This window comes from Notamacropus eugenii, chromosome 3 (assembly GCF_028372415.1).
Source record: "Notamacropus eugenii isolate mMacEug1 chromosome 3, mMacEug1.pri_v2, whole genome shotgun sequence".
Lineage (NCBI taxonomy): Eukaryota > Metazoa > Chordata > Mammalia > Diprotodontia > Macropodidae > Notamacropus > Notamacropus eugenii.
Window position 1 is genome coordinate 10,480,258 of NC_092874.1, and position 26,636 is coordinate 10,506,893.

The window sequence follows — 26,636 nt, forward strand, 5'->3', positions numbered from 1 at the left end:
ATTCTATGGAAAGACCCCAAAGCAATGAGATCACAAGTTCTGGACAAGGAAGGGAGAATATGTTCTTAGCTTATTAAAAAGTATCTCCATGTTCCAGTACTAAGGAAGGATGGAGCTTTATAAATTCAAAAAGCTTTAGAGCTGGCCCTACAAAGGCATTCATCTGAAATCTGAGCAAGGAACATGCAGGAAGGTTCTTATAACTGGACATCCTCATCAAGCTTTTCGAGACAAAGAAGCCTTCTCTATATTTTTGCTATGATTTAAAAGACAAGATAAGGTCAACAGCAAACCTCCCCTTACCTGCAAATATGCATTTAGGTCCTTTTTTCGCTTTTCTAAAAAATCTCGATCCATATTGTTAAATGTTTTTTTACCAGGGAGCTTCAATATGCTTGACAGATTCTCAAACTAGAATACAAAATATATTCAACGTTTATCCCTTAAAATTTATTACTTTGCTATAGACAAAAGTAGATAAGAATTTTAGACGTTGCAACAAAGAACCAACTTTCCTAGAGAAACACTCTCCTAGACCCAGGGGACAATGCTGAGACAAAAATAGTGGATCTATTCTGAAGACAGGTGACTGTATCGTAATTAATAATTAAGTTAATTTTTGACTTGGAAATAAATATCCTTCACACGAATAACAATTTATACAAATAACTTCTGAAATATATGCTACTAAATTAGCACAAGGATAGATTTTTACAGAAGTGACTTGGACTTTTACAAGATTTCTATAAAACATGGAAGCAAGGGTGGGTAGGATAGGAAGAATAAAAATCCATGACAGAGTTCTTTAAACACACACACACACACACACACACACACACACACACACACACACACACACACACACACACACCAGAAGGTATGGGAACACTTCCAGGTGGATGGACTAAGGATAATGTAACAAGAAAGAAAGAAAGAGGTAAGAGCTGCTCAAAGTCCCATCACGCTTTTGTTTCCTCACCAAGACCAACTGTCTTGGGACTAGAAAAGACCAAAAGACCAAAAATCTGAGAGCTGATGACCTAGTCAAGCACCCTTGAAGAGCCAAGTTACTTGGCTATGACAACCACACTCTACCACAGCCTAGAGGACCCAAAGCAGACTAGTGGGACTGCTGCAGTGATCGCTGAAAGACTGGGGCAAACATGAGCAATCCTCATTTTCTCAAACCATTGGCCAATACGCATGACTTTCAACTTCTTGAAAAATTTTGGAAAATGTTTCTAGCAGAGTGGTTTATGAACATCTAGAAAAGGAGGAGGCAGTTCCACAGAGCCCACCTGAATTCAACCAGACCAATCATCACCAAACATCTGGAATAGCGGACACTGTGGATGTGGTTTCCAAAGATTTTAGCCAAGTATTGGACAAATTCTTTTGTGCTGTCCTTCTTAAAAAGATGGAGAGCCACGGGGAGGACAAGAAATAATGATACTAATTCAGAAGTGACTGAAGTGGCTGGAGCTGAAGAACAGCCACTACTGTGCCAGGTACACCGAGAGAAGCAGCTTACACTGTAGAGGGCAGAGAAGATGAGCCCACACCCAAGCACACACACACACTAAATAAAAACAGAACAAATGGAAACAAACGCTTCGTCAGGAAGGCAATAAGGGAGGGAGATCAGGATCTGAGGAAAGGGGCCTGTGAGCAGTGGCATCCTAGAGGAAGAGAAGGACTGTGTGACGGGAGATATTCTAGGCCAGGGCTCAACCAGTTTGAAGGAGCTGAAATGGGAAATCACACCATGTGGGGAAAAACCCAAGAAGGCTGGTCTGGCTGATCCCAGAGTACAAGGAGGAAGTAAGGCACCATGAGGCTAGAAAGACAGGCTGAGGCCAGGTTGGGAAGGGTTTTAAAAGCTCAACAGTCAAGTTTATAGTTCACATTTTAGAGGAGGCCAATAAGCCAATAAATTTACTAAGCAACACCATCAGAACTGAGATGAAGGAAAACCACTGAGGGAGTAGTATGGATGATGCACTGGAATGGGGAGAGAACAGGGACAAGGGAGGTCATTGTAATAATTTAGGCAAAAGGTGATTACAGACCGAATCACGGCAGCGGCTTTTTGAGTAGTGATAACTGTCTAATAGGCAGCTGGAGTCATGAGACTGAAGGTCCTAACAATCAGTGCTAGCTCAAGAGTTAACAGGGGCCCCTCACAATAGTGGTCTTCAAGCAAAGGCTGGATGACCATCTGCAGGACAATAAAGGGGATTCCTGTTCAGGGGTGAGTCGGATTACAGGCTTTTGAGGTCCCTGTGATTCAGTTACATCTAAGGATGGATCTGATTTCACAGTGAGCAAATGCTATTTCGAGGGATGGGAGAGAGGCACAGGGGGAAAAGTGAAGAACTGGGGGAAAGGCCTGAGGCAAGACGGTCTTCCAAGTAGTGGGTCCATTTATTAATTCTCTGAATGGTTTCTTATTCAAGTAATATGAACTGATTTAATTGCATAGGGCAAATATTCTGAAATAAGTAATGTTAAACAAAATAGAACACATCTCTAATACCTTGAAGGAACAGCTCTAACACTGATACTAAACTGATCAATTCCTAAAGAAGAGAAACAACCTAGATTTTAATGGTATATACATTTTTTATCTCAGAACCCTAAAGTAACATTATTAATAGTTTTCTCTAATGCAGTTGTCTTGAATCTTAGATGCACTTGGGGACTCCGTGAAGAATCACCTCACATGAAAATGAACCTTAAAGCTGAACTACACGTAGAGATGGAGTCACACGGGCTTCATAAGTTTTTGTAATCTAGTAGTTCATGCTCAGGAAATAAGAGGTTTATTCCTCACTGGGCTTTATCAAAATAGTGCAAATGCAAAATAATGCAAAATAATGCAAATGCTAAGGAAAATGATAAATCTTTACTATTTGTGAAATACTAATTTTTAAGATTCTTCATTTGATTATAAATCTGCATGCCAAGCAACAATAATCTCATTAAAGTCACAGAAAACCATTAATATTTCACAAGACACAACCCTATTTAGGTCCTTCTCTGGACTTCTCAAAGAATATGATTCGACCTTTTCAATAGTGAAAACATAAAGAAGTCAAGTTATGCCCAGTTGAACAATGAAGGAAAAACATTTCTATGATGACATTTTTTCGAGGACACTTTTACTGTTTGGCTGCAGACTCAATTCACATACTTCCCCAAATTCCTTCAATGAATTCTCAAATTCTACTATAAAAACCCCTAACAGTCACCATGTTTTCCAGGAACCCAATGATCTTGACTAGCACCATTTCTGGGTCTGAGTGAGGAGAAAAGCAATGAGGGTAATACACAGTAGGCTTTCTTACACTTAGGTTCAGAAGATCTACTTCACCAAGCAAAATGAGGGGGGCACACTTCATGAAGTGGGCAGTATGCTGATGCAAAAAGCCAGTGCCATCCTCATTACTCTAAAGGAGGGAAATCCTGCTGTGCTCTGCTTGGTCAGACCATGTCTGGAAGGGTGTGTTCATTTGGGAAGGCCACCGAGAAGTCAGAGAGACAGCAAAGGGCCCAAGGTCATGTCACAGAAGGACTAGTGAAGGAACTAGGGATATGTAAGCAGAAGTAAAGACTTGGGGGCACATGACAGCTTTCTTCAAGCAATCTGAAAGGCTGTTGTATGAGAGGGAGTAGACGTTTGTTAAGCCCTAAAGGCTAGAATCAGGATCAATGAATCAGTGTTACAAAGAGGAAAATTTAGATGTGATGCCAGAAGAAAGTTCCCTAATGCTGGGGCTACTGAAATGTGGGATGGCCTCCATGTCTGCAGAAAGGGAGGGTTCCCTTTCCTTGGGGGTTTTCTCATAGAGACTGCACAATTGCCTGTCAATTACCTTACTGTGAGAACTGGTCTTGAGTAAGGACTGGACTGGATGGCTGCTAACATTCCCCCAATTTCAAATTCTCTTATTGCTACTCATATATGTTTATTATATGCTACTCATAATACACGTCACAGACATTTTATGCCAAGTTTGTACAATCCAGACTAAATGTTACTCAATCTGCTCTTTTAAATAACTGTTTCAGTTTACAGATAAAACTTTTCATCCACTATTTCCACAGTCAACAATTTCACCCTGATTTGCACACATTTTTAAAATGAAAGTTTTTACGTAGCCAAGTAACTCCATCCTACTGTGGTCCCTTCAAAGGGATTCTGCTGCCTTCGGAACCCCTAGGAAGCCAACACTTATGTCGACAGGTTCTACTTTGTACCCCTGGCAAGATCCCAACTTCTGTCGTTTTTCCTTCTATAATTTTATGGAGGTTAAGACCATGTGACTGCAGGGCAGGCAATCAAAAATAGGCTGTCTAAGAGTATCAAGTACAGTTAACAGCTGGCTAAGCCTTTGACCACACGGATCCTGCACTTCAACTGAAATCCTCCTTTCTCAAGGTCAGTTTTTATTTCTTCAGCTCTGTGACCAATTCAACAAGTAAACTAAATCCCTTCTGCTGATGAGACTTCTGCAGAGCACTCTAGAAAGGAAAAGAAATGGTCAAACAACTGAACTAGTCTGTTTAAACCTATTCAAGCCAATTCAAAAACTTATTACCCTATATCAGTTTCACAGACATTTTTTAGTGCTGGACACACACAAAAAAATGGCATTTCTACCTAGGGAGTATCAAATGAGCGTCTGAACAGTCCACTGCCAGTTGTAGTTGCTAATATTTAGAAAAATAGAATATTTAAATTACCAAATGAAACTATTCCCATAACATTTAAATGTTATTGGTTAGTACATATAATCTAAAAGGCATGTGAAACTAAATTAAAGAAATTTTTTTCTACTTGACCCATGCAGAATATCAGTTTGTCTGTTAATTATTATTAAAATATTCCTTTTTAAAAATGCAGAGACCCAGATCATTAGAAGCTGAGGGCTCTGAGAGTTAAAAGGGCTTGCTCAGAGACTCTAGGACCAAGACCTCAGACACAGGGCCATGCAGCCCTTCACTCAGAGATGGAGAATACAAGGACCGAGAGAGTGGCACCCACTTTGGCCACCACTTTCCTCCAGCATGCACATATGCTCCAAGGAACCAGCCCTTAGAGCTGGTCAACTACAATGGTCAAACGGATGACTCCATACCTGCTCAGTGATCCGCATGTGGAAGTCATGGAAGTCACTGTAACGGCGATAGGTCTTCCAGATCTCATCGCTGCTGGGGCCGCGTCGGTGCACAGTGATGGCATACAAGGCATACGTCTTGCCATGGTCATTACACACGCCTGCCACAGCATAGGGGTCACAGTCAGCACAGACTAGTCATTTAAAACAAAACGAAGAGACACAAAACACACGAAAGAGGAAAACGAAAGGACAAAAAAAAGACAACAAGAAATGAGGAAGAGTCTGAAATGAGAGACTGAGACACAAATGGATGTCAGCAAAGGATCAAATAAAATGGGACAATCAGAAAACTCAGCCCTTGTCACTAATAATTCAACATCATCAGTGTCAAGTTCCAGAGTCCCACACTAGAACAAGGGGTCTCAGATGCCTGGCCAATTGCTTTTCAACCACAATCTCTTCAGCCAAATGGAAGATGAAAGATATGAGAAACTGCTCTATCCCACCCTCTGAAAATGCTGGTGACATCCCTGCACACAAGGTGGCCTTGATGAACGACTGTGGAACTCAATAGAATTGACAGATGCCCTATCCACAGCTGTAGGAAGAAGCACCCTGTTTCTGGTGGAAAGTAGTCGAGGCAGAGTTAGGTCATGGCAGTGTAATAGTAATTTAAAATGGAAAGATCTCTGTCATTAATTAACATCCACATGATCTGCTTGGATCTCCTGGAAGCCTGGGTCACATGTGGTGGGAGGAGCTTGCTGAAGATGCAGAACAGGAAGGGTGGAGCGTAACCGGGAGGAAGTAAGTGGGGTCTGGTCAGGAGGGCAAGAAAGCAGGCAACTGATACATTGTGACAGATGATGGTGAGAAGGCCCTGGCTGAAGGAGGGGGAAGCTTGAGACTGACACATTGTAGCAGTTGATAGTGAGAAGGCCCTGGCTGAAGGAGGGGGAGGCTTGAGACTGACACATTGTAGCAGTTGATAGTGAGAAGGCCCTGGCTGAAGGAGGGGGAGGCTTGAGACTGACACATTGTAGCAGTTGATAGTGAGAAGGCCCTGGCTGAAGGAGGGGGAGGCTTGAGACTGACACATTGTAGCAGTTGATAGTGAGAAGGCCCTCGCTGGGGGAGGGAAGGTTTCAGAATGGCTTTGCCCTCTGCAGTGATCATGTTTATTAACTTCTTGATCACCATGACGGATTTAGCTTTATGGTTCCAGGATTTGACTTTCTATTGTTTAAATAAATGTTTTTCTTCTGCCTTCTATATGGAGACTCATGATATTTTGTAACTGAGAACTACGCTGGCCCATTCATAGTCACCGCCAGTGCTGTGAATATTGCCTTGGCGATACAGGGGGTTGGATGTATTTTTTTTTCAGTGATCCTATTAAACGATGGCTAAGAGTAACCATTTGTCTAAGGATGCCTCCTTATACACTTGTATTCTTACTAATATTGCTGGAGGCAGTATTTCAAATTCAAATAGACATTTCAAATTGGAAAATTGTCACCAATAAATGTTATGGATATACATACAACAACCCATAGTAGGTGAAGATAATGTTTTACATTTAACTGGCGCAACTCACTTGCCACCAGGGCATGACTACGGAAAAAGCCTGTGGAAGGAGAGTCCGTGAAGCTATGTGGTTCATCAGCACTCCTGCTCTTCACAGCTACCTAAAACTAGGTTGACCAAACTACTGGAAATAAATTTCACCTGAATAGCAAACCCTCTATACTCAAATAGAGGGCTTTTTCTTATTAGGATTATATGCCTCTGTCTGAAGAAAGATCAAAAACAATTCTTGAAAAAATGGTTTCCAGCACACGAGGCTATAATTCTAGCTTTTAGCAACATTTAATCCTAAACCCTAAATCTTTCAAAAACATTAAATAATTTGTTTTCCATCAAGAAAGTCATGTTTCATCTACCCTTGTTTTGTGAAACAGGATTTCCCACAGCAAGACCTAGGATGGGAACAATGGGGGTGGAAGGGGAGCTTGGTGGGAGAATTTCAAAATCGGCTTGCTATGAAGGGCCAGATGTTTTGTTACAGAAATCAAAAGGTAAGGAAAGGGAATGAGATTCTAAAGAAAATTATAAAAGAGAGAGATAGGATTGCATTTTTTTTCAAGTTGAAAAGGTAAAGGAACATGAGAACATTATAAAGGGAAATAATTACTGATTACTGGGAATTTGCTGACTGACTGCATGTTAACTGGCCACATATAATGTGTTATCAGGAAACTTATTAAATTAGGTTATAAATTGTCGGGTGGGCAAAACCCATCTGCCATAGAACTGCATAAACTTGATGTGAGGCCAAGTCTCAGCAAACAGCAGGATGAAAGCATGAGCACGAAGGGACCACAAAAGGATGTGTCATTTGGAAAAGTCAAAGTAGTCAGGTGGTCTGGGATTTGTACACTGAGCTTTGAATCTGTCTTTATAATTAAGAGAACTAAATTTGGTGACACTTGTCAGCCACTTGAATAATCTGAACATGAAACATCAACACTTACACTAAATAATCTGACAACTTACAAACATGTACAGCTTAACTGAAATAAAGCAGGAAGCCAGTACCCAGACTGCTTCAGTTACAGAAAGAAACCCCAAGGACTTCAAAAAAACGAAAAAGAAAAATCACCCAAACTAACCAAGTTAAACAGGTGTCCAAAGTGACAACATGATCTGGGTAGAAAAGAATATTATTCACTATAGATGTTGTGTCAAACAGGGACCAGGAGACTCACAGCTGGAAGGCACCTTGAGAATTTAGCCTGACCCCCTGGTTTTGTAGAAAAGAAAGTGAGGCATTACTCGATATGCCATATGGGTAACAAGTACCAAAACAAGGATTTGAACCCAGATCCTAATGGCAAATCTCATGTTCTCCTCAAAATACCGAACTGCCTCCTCTTCGTGACAAATTAATGTCGGAAAGTTTGGAATTCTATTCCAAATTTTTCTTTTTTTTTTTCTTTGGGGGGGTACAGTTCAAGGACAAGAGGGCAGGTGGGAGAACATGAGCAAAAATGCACAAGTTAAAAAAAGAATACAATAAACTCTACACTTCTCAGCTATGCTTAATGGTATGACCACTCAGGGCCTCATTCTACTGTCAGTAACTGCCTAGGGAAAAATGTGACCATGAAATGCTCCCTAAAAGTGATGCTGGCTGCTACAACAGCCCAAAGTGGTTCTCCTCCTTCAGCTCAGCCGTCCAGCCAGGGTCAGCCATGACCCAGGAGGTAAAGCCCAGTGGCTCTAGGGCCTCCTCTGAAAAGACCATGAAAAATGAAGTTCTTGACCACAAAGTCCTTGGTCCAGTCAAACGGCTCCCATCAGCAGTACGTAGGAATGTTGTTCAGGAAGCTGCATGACTAGGGCCCTACCACCCTCACAGGCCCTGGCACCCTTCTGTTGTAACCTTCAGCTGAAGCCCCCTAATGTGCAGGGTGCCTCCACAGTGTCAGCTCTTTAAGGAGGCCCTGGGGCACTGTTCCCTCTGCATCCCCACCACTGAACACCAGACTTCATATAGAAGCAGCACTTGATCAATGTTTTTTCACTCCTTTCTAAGCCTGAATCATGTATCACATGTAACCCTGTTTCTCAGACTTCGCTTGCTCATCTGTGAAATGAAAGGGCTGAGGGATCTCATTAAGGTCCCTTCAAGCTTCCAAGGTCCTGTGAGGGAAAAGCCATGCCAAGTAAATATTTTTTCAAGTGACAGATTCAGAGAAAACCTCAACAGAAATCTTAAACCTCACAAAATGATGTGAAAAAATATGGCTGTTCAGGAAAGACCAAGAAGAAACAAACAGGGGCTCTGCCAGTCTCTCCTGGCTCTGCCAGAGCCTCTCTGGCTCCACTGACCAGCAGAGATGCCAAGGGCTAGGGCCGTCCATTTCTCCCGCCACTGTCTCAATCTGCTGTGTGGAAGCAGTAAGACTAGGACCTCTCAAAGCATGCATGCACAGGTCTGCTGGACTAAGGATATGAGAAGAAAAATGAGATTGCATTTTGTTCTACTGGGGAAAACTGGGATGTCCTGTATGGTTTGAATACTGAATCTTCCAATGCTGAAAGAACAGGTTTGGTTGAGGAAAGGGCCCACATCCTTGAGGCACACCATTCCCAAGAGAACAGAACCAGGCAGAACTTTAACAAACAATACTGAACACAAACAACAGTCTGGACATTGGATGGCTTGGGAAAGAAAAGAATGAGTATGTGCATGATTCTGTGAATAATGAATTAATGACATTTAAAAACTGATACAAAATGCTAAGGAAAAGATAAAGAGGGTGAATGACCACTTCTAAATACCAACATCCTTACCGGTATCAGAAATATAAGCGTGGAGTTGCACTGAGTCGTCAGAAGATACACTTGAAAGGTCATCTAAAGACTGCAAAAAATAAATTTAAAATTAATTTGAGAAGTAAAACTGAGGAACTCTGACTGCCCATGTTTAACAGGTATGATTACACTGAAGTACTTTTATGAGTTTTATAATGAAAACAAGTTGTTGTCAGCTCACTGACTTGAAAGAGATTGCAAAACAATCATGAAAAGTTATAGCAGGTTTAAAGGAATAAGAGTCTGGATGTGCATTTTGCCTAAATAAAAAAAATACTGTCCCCACCCCTGCAATGTTCTCCCTCCCTATCTCCCTTCACATCCCCACTAACATCCCAGCTGCCAGTTATTTGTCTTCTGAATATGTCTGTGCCAGGACCTGAAACACCTTGTTAGCTGATCTTTGATACTGTACCTCAGAAGGGAAGGGAAAATGAGTCAACAGACATTTAGTAAGTGCCTACTATGTGCCAGAGGCACCATGCTAAGTGCTAGGAATACCAAAGAAAGGTAAAAGACAGTCCCTGCCCTCAAGGAGCTCACAGCCCCATGGGGGAAAACAATATGCAAACGTACAGAAAAACTCCATATAGCATAGGTTGAAAATAGCTAAGAGATGAAAGGTCCCAGAATCAGAGGAGTTGGGGAAGGCTTCCTGTAGAAGATGGGCCTTTAGAAAGGACGTGAAAAAAGCCAGGCAGACCAAGAGGAAGACCTGAGAGGGGAGCATTGCAGTATGGGGAAGGACCCAGGATATTTCCCCAGTGACACTGCATGGGCACACACAGCACGGCAGAAGTATGCTTTCCTTCAGGCACTGGACATACGAACACGCTGCTTCAATTCTATTCTGCACATTAAGAGAAAATTTGCAAAATGAAGGGGCAAGAGGGAAGAAAAGAGAGGACTTAGGAATGAGGGCAGTCTGAGTTCATATTTTTTTTAAATATGGAAATATCCACAATATTTTCTTTAACAGGGAAATTCTCATTAAGATTTTTAACAGACAGTGAAAAATGCACGGAATTTGAAAGAATGGTAATTTTCTTAACGTGAGAGCAATTCCTAAGCTTGCTTTGGAGGTTATTTGCTCAGAGAAGAAACAGAAAGGTATTAAGCAAAAATTATGCAGTCACAATTTCAGCCACTTGCAATCTCAAAAGTGTGAAAGTGTGTTGGAAATTTAACATTACATCGTTAGCATCACCCAAAGGAGACTTCTGGTCCCTGGACATGCTGAAGAGCATCCGTTAAAAATCAAATTGTACCATAACTCTGAGACAAGCATTTTTTGCAAAAACCATATCTAATAAAGACTGATTATTATAAAATCAATGTAACAATTTGACATGACTATTACTAGAACCTTCTGGAGTAGGAGAAAACACTTAGAACCTGATCAAGTCCCACAACTGATTCCCTGCACGATGCTGAGCAAGTCTCAGTTTTCCTATCTATAAAACGGGCATGACATCTTTCTCAAAACTATGATATGTGGTAAAGGGTTTTCAGAAGCATAAAATGGAAAATAAATGCAAGAGAGCCAAACCAGGTAACCTATAATGAAGACAGAAATATCTTTTATTTTAAAAAGTATTTGTATGTGAAAAACAGTCCCTTGAGGAAAAGAATGTCCTCTCTTGAACTAATGCCATGTCCTACTATACATCTCTTCCCATCCAATAAGTCACCAGCAAAGGGAAAAAGGGAAACTTCAAGTGTCCTTTAAATATCACCCTTCCCCTCAGTAACAATGTCTACACTGTTAACAGCCTCTGCCTCGGCTCTCAGAGGCTGCTAAAGCAACACGTCGGATTGAGCTTTCTGTAAATCACCAACATAATGAAAAGTAGGGTTTTGAATGACTTACTCTTCTTTTTTTATTTTTTTTTAAGAATTTTCTGTTACAAGAAGATGGATTTTAGGAAGCATATAGGAAAAATTTAGGAGATGGAAAAAATGTCAATAGAAACATTTTTAAGTTGTTTTTAAATCTGCACACAAACATCTGGTGATTATAATGCAGATACCGTAATTAGGCCACAATAAAATGATTTGTAGAACTACAATGGAATCAGACCATGCAGATGGGGGACAGGCAAACAAATATGCTTCTCTTCACTTTTAGGTAACTAAACTAACATAATTCAAGAGGGTTCTCCTATTCGCAGATGCCAAATCAAAGATCTCTATAACTCTGCCACAAAAATCTAAAAATTCAAGTTTAGAACGGAAAATGTCACTCAGGTGAATGTTTAGATCCAGCAAGACTGATTGCTACATGACCTTTAATTGATGCCAAACTGGTGGTCCACACTGTGGAGTGCTGGGATTTTAATCTGTTTTGTTGAACATATGGGACTATTCTTCCATTTGAAACATACATAATACAAGCAAAGATGAAAACTACAATTACGGGCAAGAATGTACAACTCCTGGAATTCCAAAGCAGGGACTGACAAAGCCTTGAGCCTGATTCACTGAAAAGAGTGACAAACATGCCAAGTGGTCCCCCACGAGAGGCCTTGTTCTGATGCTGAGACCATGGGGCCATGTATAACTGGGGCCCAGAAGGAGCACCATTAGAGTAGGAAGTTATTTCAGACTTGGAGCAAAGCCAGACAAAACTCTCCCTGGCATTCTAAAACCTGCACCAGCATGACCAGCTCAAGAGGAGCAAATATGATGAACTGAGGCAAAGTAATAAAACATTCTTCTGGGTTTGGAAAGCCTTTCCTTGGCATACTGATTATCTTTGCAAACACTTCCTCTACATATATCCTTTTAAAAGCAGAGTTGGAAGTGTGATGAGCATCAGGGGCAGGGCTCTGCACTGGCACTCAGGAAAAACACCAAGGAAGTTGCAGAAGCAACCCCTTCACCAAGAGAGAACTAGCACCTTAATTAATGTCTTAATTAGACAAAGCTAAGAAAAGGTGGCAATGCCAGCTAGTGCTACTGAGTCAGAAAGCAAAGAAGGGAAGGATGGATGGAAAGGGAGAGCGTGAGTACCAGTCTCTTTATCAAAATGACTCAGCGCCAACAATACTACCTACACAAGGTTGCAACATGAGCAGGAACATAAAGGAGGCGCTGATTGCCAACTGCCACCTTTCTAGATGATCTGTTATTGAGAAAATCAGTTTCTGGTAGAGAGGCGCTTTACCATTTGTTACATACAGTCCTAAGACAACGAGAGTGGTTAAATAGTCATCATTTCACATCTGAAGATGAACATGTAAAAATGGCCATGACTGTTTATGAAAAAGAACTAAAGATCTAAACATTTTTGAAATTAAGTGCTTTTAATCACAGTTAAGTCATTTTCTTAAAGAAAAAAAAATCTTTTAATTCAAAAGCAAATTTAGCTCAGCATGCATTTTCATGGTGAAAGGGCAGCAGGTCTGGACACAGAAGATTGGGGCTCAAGCCCCACCCTGATGCTTACTAGCTGGGGGACGGACGCTGGGCGAGGTGGCCATATCCCTTCTAACGTATGGGGTTGGCCTAACTGGGCTCTGAGGCCCCTGCCAGTTCTAGATCAAAGATCCTCTGATCCTAGGAAATCTTTCTCATGAATCCACACACAGGAGAGCACTGACCTCAGTACCCAGCTGGTGTTCTGACTGAATGGAGAAAGTATGATGGAAACACACTCAAAAAGAACAAAAACTGGAATCCTTCACACAAAGCAGATCAATGCCCTCAGGTTTTATAGAAACCCACTCAAAATTAGATCTTCCTCATGGTGAAAGTCCCAATTTCACTTCATTTCACTGCTGCCTCTTTCAGCATCTCCTCTCTAGACTCCCAAACCACTTTGGCCACTCTCGGTGACCTTTTTCTTTCCTTCCTCTCATCCAACCTCACCTCATTCTGGAACCAAGAATCAAGATCAAGCCAGTTCTGTCACTGAGCCCAGATATGGTACATACATCTACCCCTCTTTCTTAGGCCCAACTCACTATCCCAAAACTTTCCAGACCCAAGTGCCCTTCCTGGCACCACTCCCTCTGTTTGAGGTCTCCACACTACATTAGAATATAAGTTTTATGAGGACAGGGACTGTGTTTTCTGTATATGAACCCCCAGCGATTGGCACAAAGTAAGCACTTACTAAATTCTTTTTCTCTCATTCATGTATTCACTCATTTTGATTTGTAATTCACAAAGACTAAAATTTTTCAAAAATTCAATAATCATTTAGTATAATAAGAAGTATCTGGAGTGTACCATTTGATCATATGGAGCAAAATGATATATTTGTCTGAAACTTGCATTAAAACTTTTAAGGTTACTAGACTATTTAAAGGACCCATCATACTCACCAAATTTATGCTCCCTGTAGGGGACCTATTAAAAGATTCTGTGGGAAAAAAAATATACCTCGAATTAGAATGCAGAAAATGCTTTCTAAACAGTGGTTTCATCTAAGGTTCATGCATTAGGTATAAAATTCGTATCAGCTGAAACATGACAAAACATTAAAGAAAAACGAACTCATGGCAAACACTCAAACTCTACGTCGTTCAGTCTCCAAGGCCTGCTAACCCAACATTTCCAAGAAAATGTGTGTGCAGTTGCAGAAAACAAAGGGCAGGGTGTTTGGGCACGGGAGGGTGCTTGGTCTGTGATGGACACATGTTGAAGGCCACGGAGGCAAATGATTTCTGCTGGCATTTTGGCATCATCAGGTTAAGAAAAAGCACAAGGAACTTTCATGGTAGGGTGAGAACAGAGTGATTGCTAATCTAGAAGGTGTACAGACCACGCCTCCCACATGAAGGCCTTCCTGATCCCCACCACTGCTGGGGCCTTCTCTCTCTACATTCTTCATATTTATTCTCATGTGTGTGTGTGTGTGTGTGTACACATATGTATTTCTTCCTCCATTCCCCTCCTACCTGAAGAACTGGTGTCTTCCATTTGTACATTTTTGAAATTAAACGGGCTAAAAATATTTCAAATGTTATCCCTATGAGGTTACTCAGATTAAAAATTAACATGTAAAATTATTTTTTCATTCTCATTTCAAGAACTATAATTTAAATGGTTAAATAATCAAATGAGTTAGAATATGTTCATTGGGCATGTTAAAACAATCACCCTAAACAAAGATACAAAAAAACTGAAGTTTTTTTCTTCTCCCCTCTTTCCCCACTGCTTCCTCCAAACTGAAAGGTCATTAGTGTTTGTTTCCCTCCTGGAGAGGCAGCAGAGCCTCCAAGATTCCAGCCCCTAAACTCTGGAGTTGGCTCATTTCCTCAGGGACTTTCTCATCACAGCCTCCCCTTCCTAATTAAGACTTCTGTTAGTGAAAGCAACACAAGAAAGTTTCAGTCAGAGTCTCACAACAGAGAAGTTCATTTCTTAGTTCATATAATGCTTCCAACATAAAGCAATTGTACAGCTCATGATTCAAACAGTTTTTATTCCTTCTTGTCTTTTAAAAAAAAAAAACCTTTTGAAAAGAAAGGCATACTTATTCCCAGTAAGCTTCAGAAACTTATGAATTATAAATTAAGTTTTGACCCAAACCCCAGAAATAAGAGCCAAAGACAATAAAAACAGTTTGAGTTCATGTAAGCAGCGTCTAGACTAGTCCAGAGTTAATCAAGAAAGTGCTAAATCTCTCTACCAAGATGAAGCCAAAAGGGGACTTGTTTCATGTGGTCAGAAGGAATAGAAAAAAGTTAAATTCAACAAAACCAAGGGAAAGAAAACTTAGGGAGCTCAAAACCCCTTTCAAGTCATCTGCTTTCCAACCAGACTGACCCAAGGATGAAAGAAGAGGCTCTGAAAGGAAAATCCCACAGTCACTTGGTCTACCCCAAATAGCCCTAACTCCATGGCCTCAGCCGGAACAGTCAGCAGAGGGCACAGCACATGTCCAGATTGACACTGATAGTGGGGCTCTTTACGCCCCGCATATCAAAGGCTTTGTCTTTCCCACTAGTTTCTAGACTGGCTTAACATATCTTTTAATGTATCCACATGCTTGTCAATGAACAAGGGACAAAAAATGCTAGGAAGCCCAGTGTAAAATCCCTGAAAAATAAGTTTACAAGTCTACAATGATGACCACTGCAAAAAAGACCCACTTCTGAAGCCAACAGAAAGAAAGTTCAGTCTCCTCCAAGCCCTAGCAATGGCCAGCAGCAAGACTCCCACGCCCAAGGCCAACCAACGAACCCATGAGGCAATGACTAAGTTGGACTAACGCGATAAAAATTAGGAAATCATATAGTTGAAGGCACCAGGAACCTCAGAGCATTGCCCTTGATTAGTCATCCCCAAATGGCCCTGGTCCATTTGCTGACTCTGTGGCAGAAGGAGCTGCAGTTCCCTCGAAACCAAGCCCATGACCAACAGACTTCAGTATTTCAAGTAATGCCTGAGTTAAAGCAGTTGCTTTTGACTCAAATAACCCACTTTTATTAGGTAGAGGAAGCCCAACTGGCTGGAAGGTCAACAGCCAAGACTGTGGCCGCTGTCCCCAGAGCTCAGCTCCAAGGCCATTTCACAGGTGGCATCTTTACTCTGTGTCAATCAGAATTATGTATTAACTTAAAAATATAGTAATAAATGCCATGGTGGGGCAGGGAGAGTCAAAACAGGCATTCTGGCAGCTAAACATCATGAGACAGAAGCAGCAGGGTGGCACAGTAGATAGAGTGCTGGACCTGGAGTCAAGAAGACCTGAGTTCAAATACAGCCTTAGACAATGACTAGCTGTGGGACCCTGGCCAAGTTATTTAACTTTTGCCTGCCTCAGTTTCCTCACCTGTAAAATGGAGATAATTACAGTACTTACTTTCCAGGGTTATTATGAGGATCTAATGAAATAATATTTGTAAAACACTTTACAATGGGATTCAACAATCCTGTTTACTCTCTCTTGGATTCCTAATAACTAACAGTTGCTTTTCTTAAAACCAAAATCAAATATTTCATTTTCTTAAATATACCCAATGTTACATATGAATGATGCAAGGCTTCAAATTTTAATTTCACAGGAACTCAGGAAGGTCATTTTTAATATCATCCCTCTGAATTACACTGTGCAAGTATAGGGCACCTGTGACTTCACTGCACAGAAGTGCTTCCTTTTCCTAATGTAAACTATCGGCTTCTCTGCCACAGAGAGCCTTCAGAGACTTGGTAGGGGCCACTGAACTGTGCGTAAGGATTCCTGGGGGTGCACGTTGATTTAATTTTAAAATGGAATGTTATCTATGCTTTATTACCTTTTTATTTATTTTGTTAAATGTTTTCCAATGATATTTTGATCTGATTCAGGCTATACTCAGGACAGCGACAGGCTGCACCTTGCATACCTCTAGTCTAATGCACATAGAGAAGACACCTGCCAGTCTATGTCACAGATGATACTGGTACTGAAGGCTTCCTGAGTTTGAGGTCAGGCCTCTCCCCACTACTCCACATAGCCTTACATTGTGTTTTTCTAGAAAAATCCATGAATTTTCAAGAACTTCATAAAAAGTACTCCAGGAAAGGCAGAATTTGAGCTGCTAATTAAAAGCCCAAAGCTTTAGAATAAATCAGTGATAAGTCAACATCAGAATTCAAATCTAGTCTAATAGATAAATTCCTCAGAACATTACTTGAAAGTAGCATCATTAACAAAACATTCTCTTCCCTCTTCATGGAGAAAAGGAAGGCATTCATTTGAATTAGTGACAAGCCCCAGTGACAGCATACACATTGCTGTGGCTTTTAAGGGGTTTATCCCACCTCCTGGTGGGCCTGGCCAATGAGATTCTTGAGGTGTTCACTTTTAAATCGAATATCCAACAGGAAACCAACATTTTCTGCTAGTCCTGTGCACCCTGTGTGTCTCTCTGTCTGGTGAGTCCTGCTCTCCCAGACGGACATGGACCTACAGTCATACAGTCAATGAGGGAATTCAATTGTGCAGCAGATTTCACTATCTGAGAAGTGGTACGATAAAAGCGCCACAAAAAAGCAAAATGAAGATGAACATCCAAGGTGTTGCTGGGCAACCTCTGGCTTCAACCTGTTAAGTCTTTGGTGGGTTCTTTGGTCATTCATTCCCTTGCAAAATGGAAATCAAGCAAGATCAAGCTTGGGGTGCAGTTCACTGAACTGAAGAATCTAGACCAGGAACCTTGAGAAATTTTTCAGATAGAAAACATGAATTACAGTTACATGTGTGTGTGAGTTGTGTGTGTGTGTGTTTTAATGCTAAGATTTAAGATCACTCAATCAATACTGATGAAGCGCCTCCAGGTGTCAGTCACTGGGCTAAATGCCCAGACAGACAGACTCTTCTCAGTATCTCCACTCTGAGATAAGAAGGAGCCTGGGCCAGCAAAGACCACATGCTTTCATGGGTGAGCCCTGGATAGTCAGAACTCCAACCACCACCTCTCTGGAACGATTCCCTCTTCCAAAGCTGATTGCAGCACCCAGCCAATAAAAATTCCTCATTCTCCAGAGAGGAAAGCTGATTCTTCTCAAACAGCACAAAGAAAACGTCAGTTCAAGCACATCACCACTACTTGGCATGGAGGCAAAGCTGTTTTCATACTGGAAAAATGGGGGCCATGTTAATTTGGGACTCACAAGCAATTTCACTCCAAAAAATATTCATTTTAGACCAAGACCATTTCCAACAATATTGCCAATGAACAACAGGTCAGTGGAAAAAATCTGGTGTGGTACACAATAGCCAGGCCACTAAGGAGAGGCCACAGACAGGAGTGAGGGCAGACAGACTCTTGAATGGATCAGGGCTGGACAATTTTTTTAAAAAAATCTTTACTCTGATCACTTTTACTGAAATTACAGAATATTTTTATTCATCCAGGAAAAAAGAACCAGATGTGGAGATTTCTGCAATTAAAATAGGCATATTGAACACCTCCAATTTTAAACCCTGAAAGAGAAATATTTAATAATTTGAATGTTTTTTCTTCTAAGTTTTTCTGGATTAAAACAACAACACTGAATGATGCACTTCTCTCAATCTTCCAAGTAACAAAGACAATACAACAAAAAGTCTCCAGTGCTTTTCACGTTCGTTTTCTCTAATAAGTGACCCCACAGATGAGCCTTCTTGAGGGGCCATGGTGGGGCCAAGGGCATTCTGGAGACCTGGCTCAGCCCCTCCTGTATCCCTCACTGATAAAATGAGAGTTCGAGTGGACACCCATCCCAGCCTGGTTTTGTGCTGCCATGGCTCTCCTCAGAAAGGCCTCCCCAGCCCCTCACAACCAGCTGTGCCCTTGGCTCTTTCCCAGGGGCAGCTCAACCTGCCTTACAATTTCAAACGATCACTTCTTTGTGAATGGCACCTTCTTCTCACACCCAAGTTCTGAGTTCCACATGTCAAAGTGTTTACGCTCTATTTCTCTTGGATCTCCTGGAAAATCAGTCTTTTTAGTCCAGACCCATTACTGCGTCTGTGCAGAGGATTCAGTGTAAACCAACTCCATGCAGACTGGTCAGCCACTCCTCCACGACAGGCCTCCAGAGCTTCATGGGGCCCGCACTCCCTCCCAGGACATGGCCCAGACACTCCAACTTCATGAAAACTCATCATTCTTTTTCTCAGACCCAATGCCCCTCCCAGGTATCTTATTATCTAATTTCCTGACACTAATCTGGTTTACAGTCAATAACTAGAGACACTGCAGTGTACTGGCCTGGAAGAAACCCTCTGCTAGACTGATGGTTAATGGTGTTCCTTAAGCCACAGCAACTCCACCTGAAAAATGGAGGCAATAACCTCGATGGTCTTTCAGGGCCAGACTTTGCCAGACTGAATTTTCTATAATTCTAGGTACTCACTAACTGAAAATGCTTCCTACCACTGCCATCACCTACACCCTAGATCACTGGCACGGCTGATTCCAGGCAAAAGATGGAGGTAACAAGTTGTACCGATTGGAAACTGCTTTGGACTTGGGGTCAGGAAACATGGATTCAAATCCTGACTCTAACATCACCAACTGGATGATGACATCCAAGTCATTTAGCCTCTGTGAGGCCCAACTCCCTTATCTAGCAAACAGTGAGAACAGTAACTGACACCTTCCTCATCCAGGGTCACCCTGGGTCTCCAATGATGCAGGAAGCACTCAGCCATCTCTGATGTGCTCACCACTCATCTGTCTTTGAATGGAAAGATGATGAATGGAAAGAAGACAGATGGACAGACAGATGGATAAATAGATGGGAAAGACAGTGGGAAGATGGAAGTCAGAGTGAGCAGCTGTTATGTGCTAGGCGCTGTGCTACTCTGAGAATAAAAACACAAATACCGACAAAAGTCCTTACCCTCGGGGAGTCTACATCCTAACACCCCTAGAGAAGGTGGCACGCAGGAAGGGTGTGGCCACCACAGGGCAGAGGGAGTGAGGAAGGAGAAGAGAGAAGTCAAGACTCAGTCAAGGTGTGACTGAGGAAAAGCAGGTCTAGGGTCCTGAAAATGGCAGTGCCTCAGAGTGGAAGTTGCTCTGGCTTGGCAAAGCACAGTATGGGCACATAGTAGGTGCTTAATAATTGTTCTTTACTGAGGGCTCAGAAGTTCTCCATTTCCCATCAGTGGCTCTAGTTGGTTTCCACTCCACAGAAAATGATGCCTCAGTATTCCCCCTCCCAGACCCCTCCTCACCTTGATTCTGCCTCTTTGGGTATACTGTCAATGGCAGACAAGGATGTTGGGAAGGTGTGAGGAATGTTCCCCTTTCTTACCAAATCTCCATTGATTCCTGGAGCCCCTAGAGCCTTCTGATGAGGGACTGAACCAAGCCAACCAAGGGGCTGCACTTGCAGACCTTCAGCCTTGTTTACTCTCTGCTCATCAAGAAGGGTCATCATCTAACAGCCTCCACTGGCTTTCACCTTTACCCAACTCCAGCACTCTACTTAAAGAGGAAATGCCTTCTACCCTTCTCACCCTGCTTGAGGAAGCACTATTGCCATTTTATTTCCCCCATAGTAAGGACTAAATAAAGTCTTGTCATTTTGGGAAAGGTCCTGCTGTCCATGGGAGGTCAATCTATCAATAGGCACTATGGCTACTTTGTGCCCCACACTGAAATGAGGTCAATAATCACCAGCATTAAATGTCCAAAGGATTTTAAAAAAAAAAAAAAAAAAAAAAGGAGGGTCAGGAGATCTGGAATCTCACTTTGGTTCTACCACAAACTAACTCTAGGTCCTCTCTGGGTCCCACTTTCCTCATGTGCACAATGAGCACGGCAGACTAGATGGCTTCTGAAGCGAACAGCATAATTTGACATGAGTTGAAAACGTAATTTAAAATTATGAGCACAAAAGACCTTAGAGACTACCTCTGGGATAACTCCGAAATCTGTTACCAGTGGCAAGAAAAACAATACAACAGTTCAAATGTTTGGGGAGAGTCTACTCCAATGATGCAAAACAGTCTCATTTCAAGAGCCTGAGGACCATACCTGAAGAGCTCCAAGGGTTCAATAGTTCACAAAATGCTGACATTTTAATGTGATGCGGACACAATTACACTATTTTTGTAGATTTAAAATAATTTGCAGTTTTAAAGAACGGATTGCTTAAAAAGCTGTTATTTCACTAGAAGAGGAGTCACTGCAAAGAGAATGAGTGTGCCTTACCTCCATCCCCATCATCGGAGCCTCTGAAGCTGGGATCCTTTAACATGTCCAGCTCAGCCAGCATGCGCACATAGAGAACATTCTGTTTAAAGGATGGGTAAAATCTCTCATCTCTCAGCATTAGGTCGTACACCTCGGAGGAAGAGGAAACAGCACCATGAGTGAACATCGCTGGCTCTAAAGGCAGCCTCCTGCTCCACAGGACAGGCTGTACTGTACCAAGGTTATGAGGAATCCATTCTGGTACTTCCAGGCTAGGATGCTAGGGGGGCACCAGACTGCACAGAGCACTGGGCCTGGAGTCAGGAAGGCCTGAGTTCAAATCCAGCCTCACAGTGAGGCTGAGTAGCTGATCCCTTTCCCTCTGTTTACCTCAGTTTCCTCATTTGTAACATGGGGATATTAGCACCTCCCAGGGTTGTTGTGAGGACCGAATGAGACGGCATTTGTAAAGCCCTTTGCACACCTTAAAGTTAATTCAAATGCTAGTTACCAGCATCATCTTCATCACTTTTATTACTGCCCTTCCCAGACAAACTTCCTTCCTTCCTGTTGTTCTTGACACATGGCATTCCATCTGTCATCTCTTCCACACCTGGAATGCATTTCCATCCTCACCAAGACCCCTAAGAATGGGGAGATTCCTTCAAGACTCCACACAAGCACCATCTCTCCAGAGACCTTTCCCAAACCCTCCAGAGAGTACTAGCTCTGGCTAGTACATGTCGTATCTTGTAGAAGGGAAAGAAGCCCCTTTCTGTCTCTTTATCTCTAATAGCCAGGCACACAGGACATCTGCCTGGCCCCTAACAGGTACTTAGGAAAAATGCTTGCTGACTAATACTCTGATAATGAAACTGCTTGCATAAGGTCAAAGTTCCACTTGAAACAGGTTGTATTATGACAGGAGGACAGGTGGTGTCATCAAAAAGCAAAAACCAAGAAGTGCAACATCCAAACGAGAGGGCCTGACCCTGGGCTGACCTGACTAGGACCACGTTCTGTTCCTGGACACTGCTCTTCACCACAGTGTGGCCTGAGTGAGCCTGAAAGTCGGCCCCACCCATGGCAAATTCCTTGTCATTAGTATAACAGTACATTCACCTTACCATTTAAAATGCACAGAATTCCACTCACAACAGGAAAAAAAAAACATGAGAAAGAAAGTGGATGGGAGAGTTCTCATTTCTGTAGATGATACGCATTTATGAAAGTTTTTTTACACTCAGAATTTCTGAAGGTTTCAATCACTTTCTGGAAAACGTAACTATTATATGAAGTACAAGACAATTTTCTCCCTAAGATCCAGTAGTGAAATGTTTTCCAATAATAAAAAGAAAATTTGAAAAACTGAATTTCTTTACAAATACAGGGAAAAATGAGGTAGGGAATGAGTGTTATTAACTGATAAGACTTTAAAAAAAAGAGCAGCAAACAAACCAGTCAGTCCATGTCCTTTAAGACGGGCCCAAGCACTTCATACCAACATTCCTTATTGCTTTGTTTTTCTGTTAAAAAGCAAGAAAAGCCCAGGAGTCCCAAACAGTATCAATAAAAGGCCCGTTCATTCTAAACAAAAGAAAACCATACTTGTTCTGCAATACCTTCCTTTGGATGTCATCAAAAATCTCAGGCGTTGGATCCTCATGGTTCAGTGTGTCCGCTAACTTGGCTACTAAGTAGTCATCGATGTGAACTCTTGGTGACGCCTGTTGGAAACAAAAACAGTCAGACAACACCAAATTCAATAAGGGAGTTCTCATCAAAAGCATCTATACTAAGAGCCCTGGGGGGTGGGGGATCACATGGCTTTTCTTAAAATTCACACACCATCAACCAAAGAGGCCCAAAGAGACCCCCCTGTTCTATTACTCCTCCCCAAGAAACTGTCACCCTAAACAATTATGGCAAGGCCATTCAATGCTAGAAAGACCAGGAAAATCAGATGATACAAAAGATTATAATTTTATTTTGAAATAAAAATCTTCAACCTACTACCTTTATTTTCTGTGTCTTACTGACCAAAAAGGAAACAGCATCAAAATAAAAATGCCCAACTTTTGCAGAAGACCCTTCCTGCTCCCCAGCTGCTAGTGTCTCCCCTCTGAAATTGTAGATTCACTTACGCTATATCTCCTGGGTGTGTACCTGGGTACACTAATAAAACAGAAGCCTTCTGAGGGCAGGGCCTACTCTTGCCACTCATGGTATCCCCAGAACTTAGCCCAGCACATGCCTATGGACCACCTTGAAGGGGCTGTGATCTTTGGTGATTATTAGAGTGAAGACTTTCACTGACAAGAGCACAGATAAACTAAATCACTATTGAGGGACGTAATGTGTAGTTTTGTCATCTTTGCTGCCAACTACTGGTTCCATTCCGCTTTATCAGGAAATACAGAAAAAGGAGTTTGAAATGTCTTTAAATGATTACACCACCTTCAGTCATTTAGTAAGCACTTACTGCATGCCACCAAGTTCTGTGCTGAGTGTTGGGGATGGAAAGAAAGGCTAGACAGTCGCTGCCCTTGAGGCTCAGCTGGAGATCCTGTGCTGGAGGCCCCGCTTGGAGGGGAAGCCAACAGCGTCAGGTCACCCATTTCCCTCTGGGACAACTCTGACTGAAAGAAACTTTCCTTTTTGCCAAGATGAAATCTGCCAGGAGGTAACGACCTCCTCATTCTCCCTGCCAGCATCACATACAAGTTGAACTCATTTGCCATTTCACTTCATAAAGTGTTGGTGGGAAGTAGCAGGAAAATCTCTAGGCAGTTCATGGCTCAGGTTTAACATCTCAGGCCAGGACACCCTCCCCAGTGGTCACCCTGAAAGAGCATCATCACCACCTGGACTGTGCCCTATGAGGTTAATGTGAACCAGTCTCACGGCAATCCCAAATTTAGCTCAAAAGGTTTCAATGATATGGAAAACACAGGACCTGAAAGAGGAGTTGAGGAAATGAAGTCATGTTATTTCTCTTTTTATGCAAAAACTTTCACTGTGACTGGCTCAAGGAAAAAAAATATTCTATTAAATATTTCTCTCTAAATTAAACCCTTTATAAAAATGGAAATTCTGATTAAAATCATTTTTAAAAATAATAACTTAAGACCATTCAAATTTCCAACTGAGTCAAAATTTGTAGAAATTGAGAAAATTCAAGAAATTCTTTAAAAGATTATGAATTAAAAATGTCTATTTTTGAACATTAAAATCAAGCTATGAATGGACAAAAGGAAGAGAGCATCTGAAGGCAAACACCATATTTACTAAGAGTACAGATTTTCGATAATATGTTAAAGAATCAACAAATATTCCAATCTGAAGAAACTAAAATCTCTCTGATGATATTTTCTTAAAAAAACTTCCACCGCTCAGACAGCCCCTGCTGACAAGGGAAAGGTTACATTCCAGGCACGTGAGGACCTTCTGCAACAATTAAGCTGAGCCTCGTCTCTACCTTTTCTGACAGGTACTGCTCATAAATGCCAACGGCAGCAGCTCTCAGGAGGCCTTTGGTCTGGCTGGTCTGGTGTCGCCCATCTCTTTGGCGGCTCAGGAGCACTTCCAACTGCTGCTGGGCTGTGACCCGGTACCCTTCCACTGTCATCCAGAAGAAGAGATGAGCTTGGCCTCCGGTCTGCTGCATGTAATCTAACAGGCAAAAATCCCAGGCTCATTAACTCTGATGTGAGATAAAATCACTTCTTTGGCATCCCATTCCATTAACAGTCACAGAAAACTGCAGATGGAGGAATCTGTTCAAAACCTATGTGAGAGCCTCTTCTGTACCCATGCCCAGGGCCCAAGGACCAAGGATAGTACTTGGTCAAGGCCTTGGCCTCCAGAGAGACTTAAGAGTGGTTACAGAGAGTACAATCGTCAAAGACAGAGCCCTTTGAATAGATGCACATGCTGGCCCCTATCTGCCATGTGAAGGCACAAGATTCTCCTCACAGTTGTACTCCAATGGAGCAGGCGGGCCATGCCAGCCACTGGCTTCCTCATGACTAAACGAGTAGAACTCAGCATTTACAGGAATAGTAAGGAAATGTTCAAGAGAATATGGTAGCAAGAGAAATGGTATCTTTTAGGGACTAGTCATGGTATAATATTAGGATTTCAATTAAGAACTATAAAATAATTTTTATTCATTTTTTAAAATGTAACATTTTCACAACACAGCAGTGCGAAAAGTGTTTTGACAAATTTGTTTTTCACAGTACAAATGCTTTGACCATGAAGATTCCACTCTCAGAAATAATAAAGCATGACAATGTGGACAGTAAGTGAGCATCACAGGTGCCCCATGGGGCAGGAAAGTTATCAATCTGAATTGGGTCAAAAAACCTGTTTACCAGGAGCTCTGGACACTAATGGAAGCCAAGTATCTGTAGCATCTCTAAGGTTTATATTAATTTGAAAATGTATTGAGCTTGGACATCAGCAAGGATTTGAGAATCTGATCCTGAAAATGTGAGACAAACTCAGTAAGTTCTAGCAGGCAACAAGAAGAATCTGGGATACAGTTTCTACTTCTTTACGATCTTAAAAACCAACCTTGTTTTCACTTCAAGCTTGACCTACCCATGAAAAACTGTAGTGCAACATTGTCTACGAGAATGCTGTCCAAGGGGACTGTGCAAAGTTTCCCAAAGTGTGCAGCCAGTTTCACAGTATCTATTTCCTGAAAAGACAAGTGAAAGGTTAAATCACTCTCTCAATACTCCTCTGTCTGAAAATGATCTTGATAAGAAATAACCAAGACCTAAAAGCATTCAGTAGATTCCCTCCTTATACACAAAGGGCATAGATAATCAGCTACAATAAAGGTGGCTCTCTTCAGGGAGATGCTGTTAATGAATGAATCCTCGTAGGTTTTCCTTCGGTGGACGGGTGGCCACAGAAGGACACAGTCATATCCTGTCTGTCACAGCTCACATTTGATAGTGTTCACGCTAGCACAAGCCTCATCATTTCACTGTTCTAAAGGAGATTTTTACTGGTAACAAGCAAAGATGGGAAGACTTGGATTGCCGCCTGCCTCTTAATACTGGCTATAACCCTTTCCCAGGGCCGCACTCACTGGTGGAGGTAACAACCGTACTGACAGTTCCCTATACCAATGAAATCCTAGGTATCATCCATGTTCCTATTCCCATTTCACAGATTAGAAACCTGAGCATGAAATGCCTTGCCCAAGGTCACACAACCAGAAAGAACTGAAGGAAGGGCATTCTGGTGTCATGTTGCTCTAGACACCTTCAGAAACAGGTGTGCTTGCACTGCACTATGTGGCCTATTAAAAAAGCCAATTCAAAGGCGAGTTGGCTCTCTACCATGCCTCATGGCCCATAGATCAGGAATATCTCAGAGGTAACAGAGAATCAAGTCTGTAACAAGATAAACATGCAGAACAATGAAACTTCGACACACGAAGCCACCATGAATCTGCTAGGTAAAACATGAAACACACCAAAACAATCCTTTT

The 26,636-nt window shown here is 41.9% G+C and overlaps 1 protein-coding gene across 4 annotated transcripts in view; it reads right to left on the bottom strand.

Moving 5' to 3' along the window:
- Positions 1-26,636, bottom strand: part of SNX13 (sorting nexin 13) — a 122,735-nt gene that overhangs the window by 23,169 nt on the left and 72,930 nt on the right. For 3 of the 4 annotated variants that reach the window (XR_011976501.1, XM_072650838.1, XM_072650836.1), the window contains exons 12-19: positions 25,733-25,832; positions 24,606-24,799; positions 22,750-22,854; positions 21,146-21,278; positions 13,832-13,869; positions 9,483-9,552; positions 5,142-5,314; positions 304-411 (exon numbers count right to left, since the gene is read on the bottom strand). Coding sequence is in view for 3 of the 4 variants with exons in the window: in XM_072650838.1 (XP_072506939.1) it covers positions 304-411; positions 5,142-5,314; positions 9,483-9,552; positions 13,832-13,869; positions 21,146-21,278; positions 22,750-22,854; positions 24,606-24,799; positions 25,733-25,832 (921 nt within the window). In the remaining variant the exon portion in view is untranslated. The remainder of the gene's footprint in view (positions 1-303; positions 412-5,141; positions 5,315-9,482; positions 9,553-13,831; positions 13,870-21,145; positions 21,279-22,749; positions 22,855-24,605; positions 24,800-25,732; positions 25,833-26,636) is intronic. The other variant, XM_072650837.1, reaches the window with a different exon arrangement.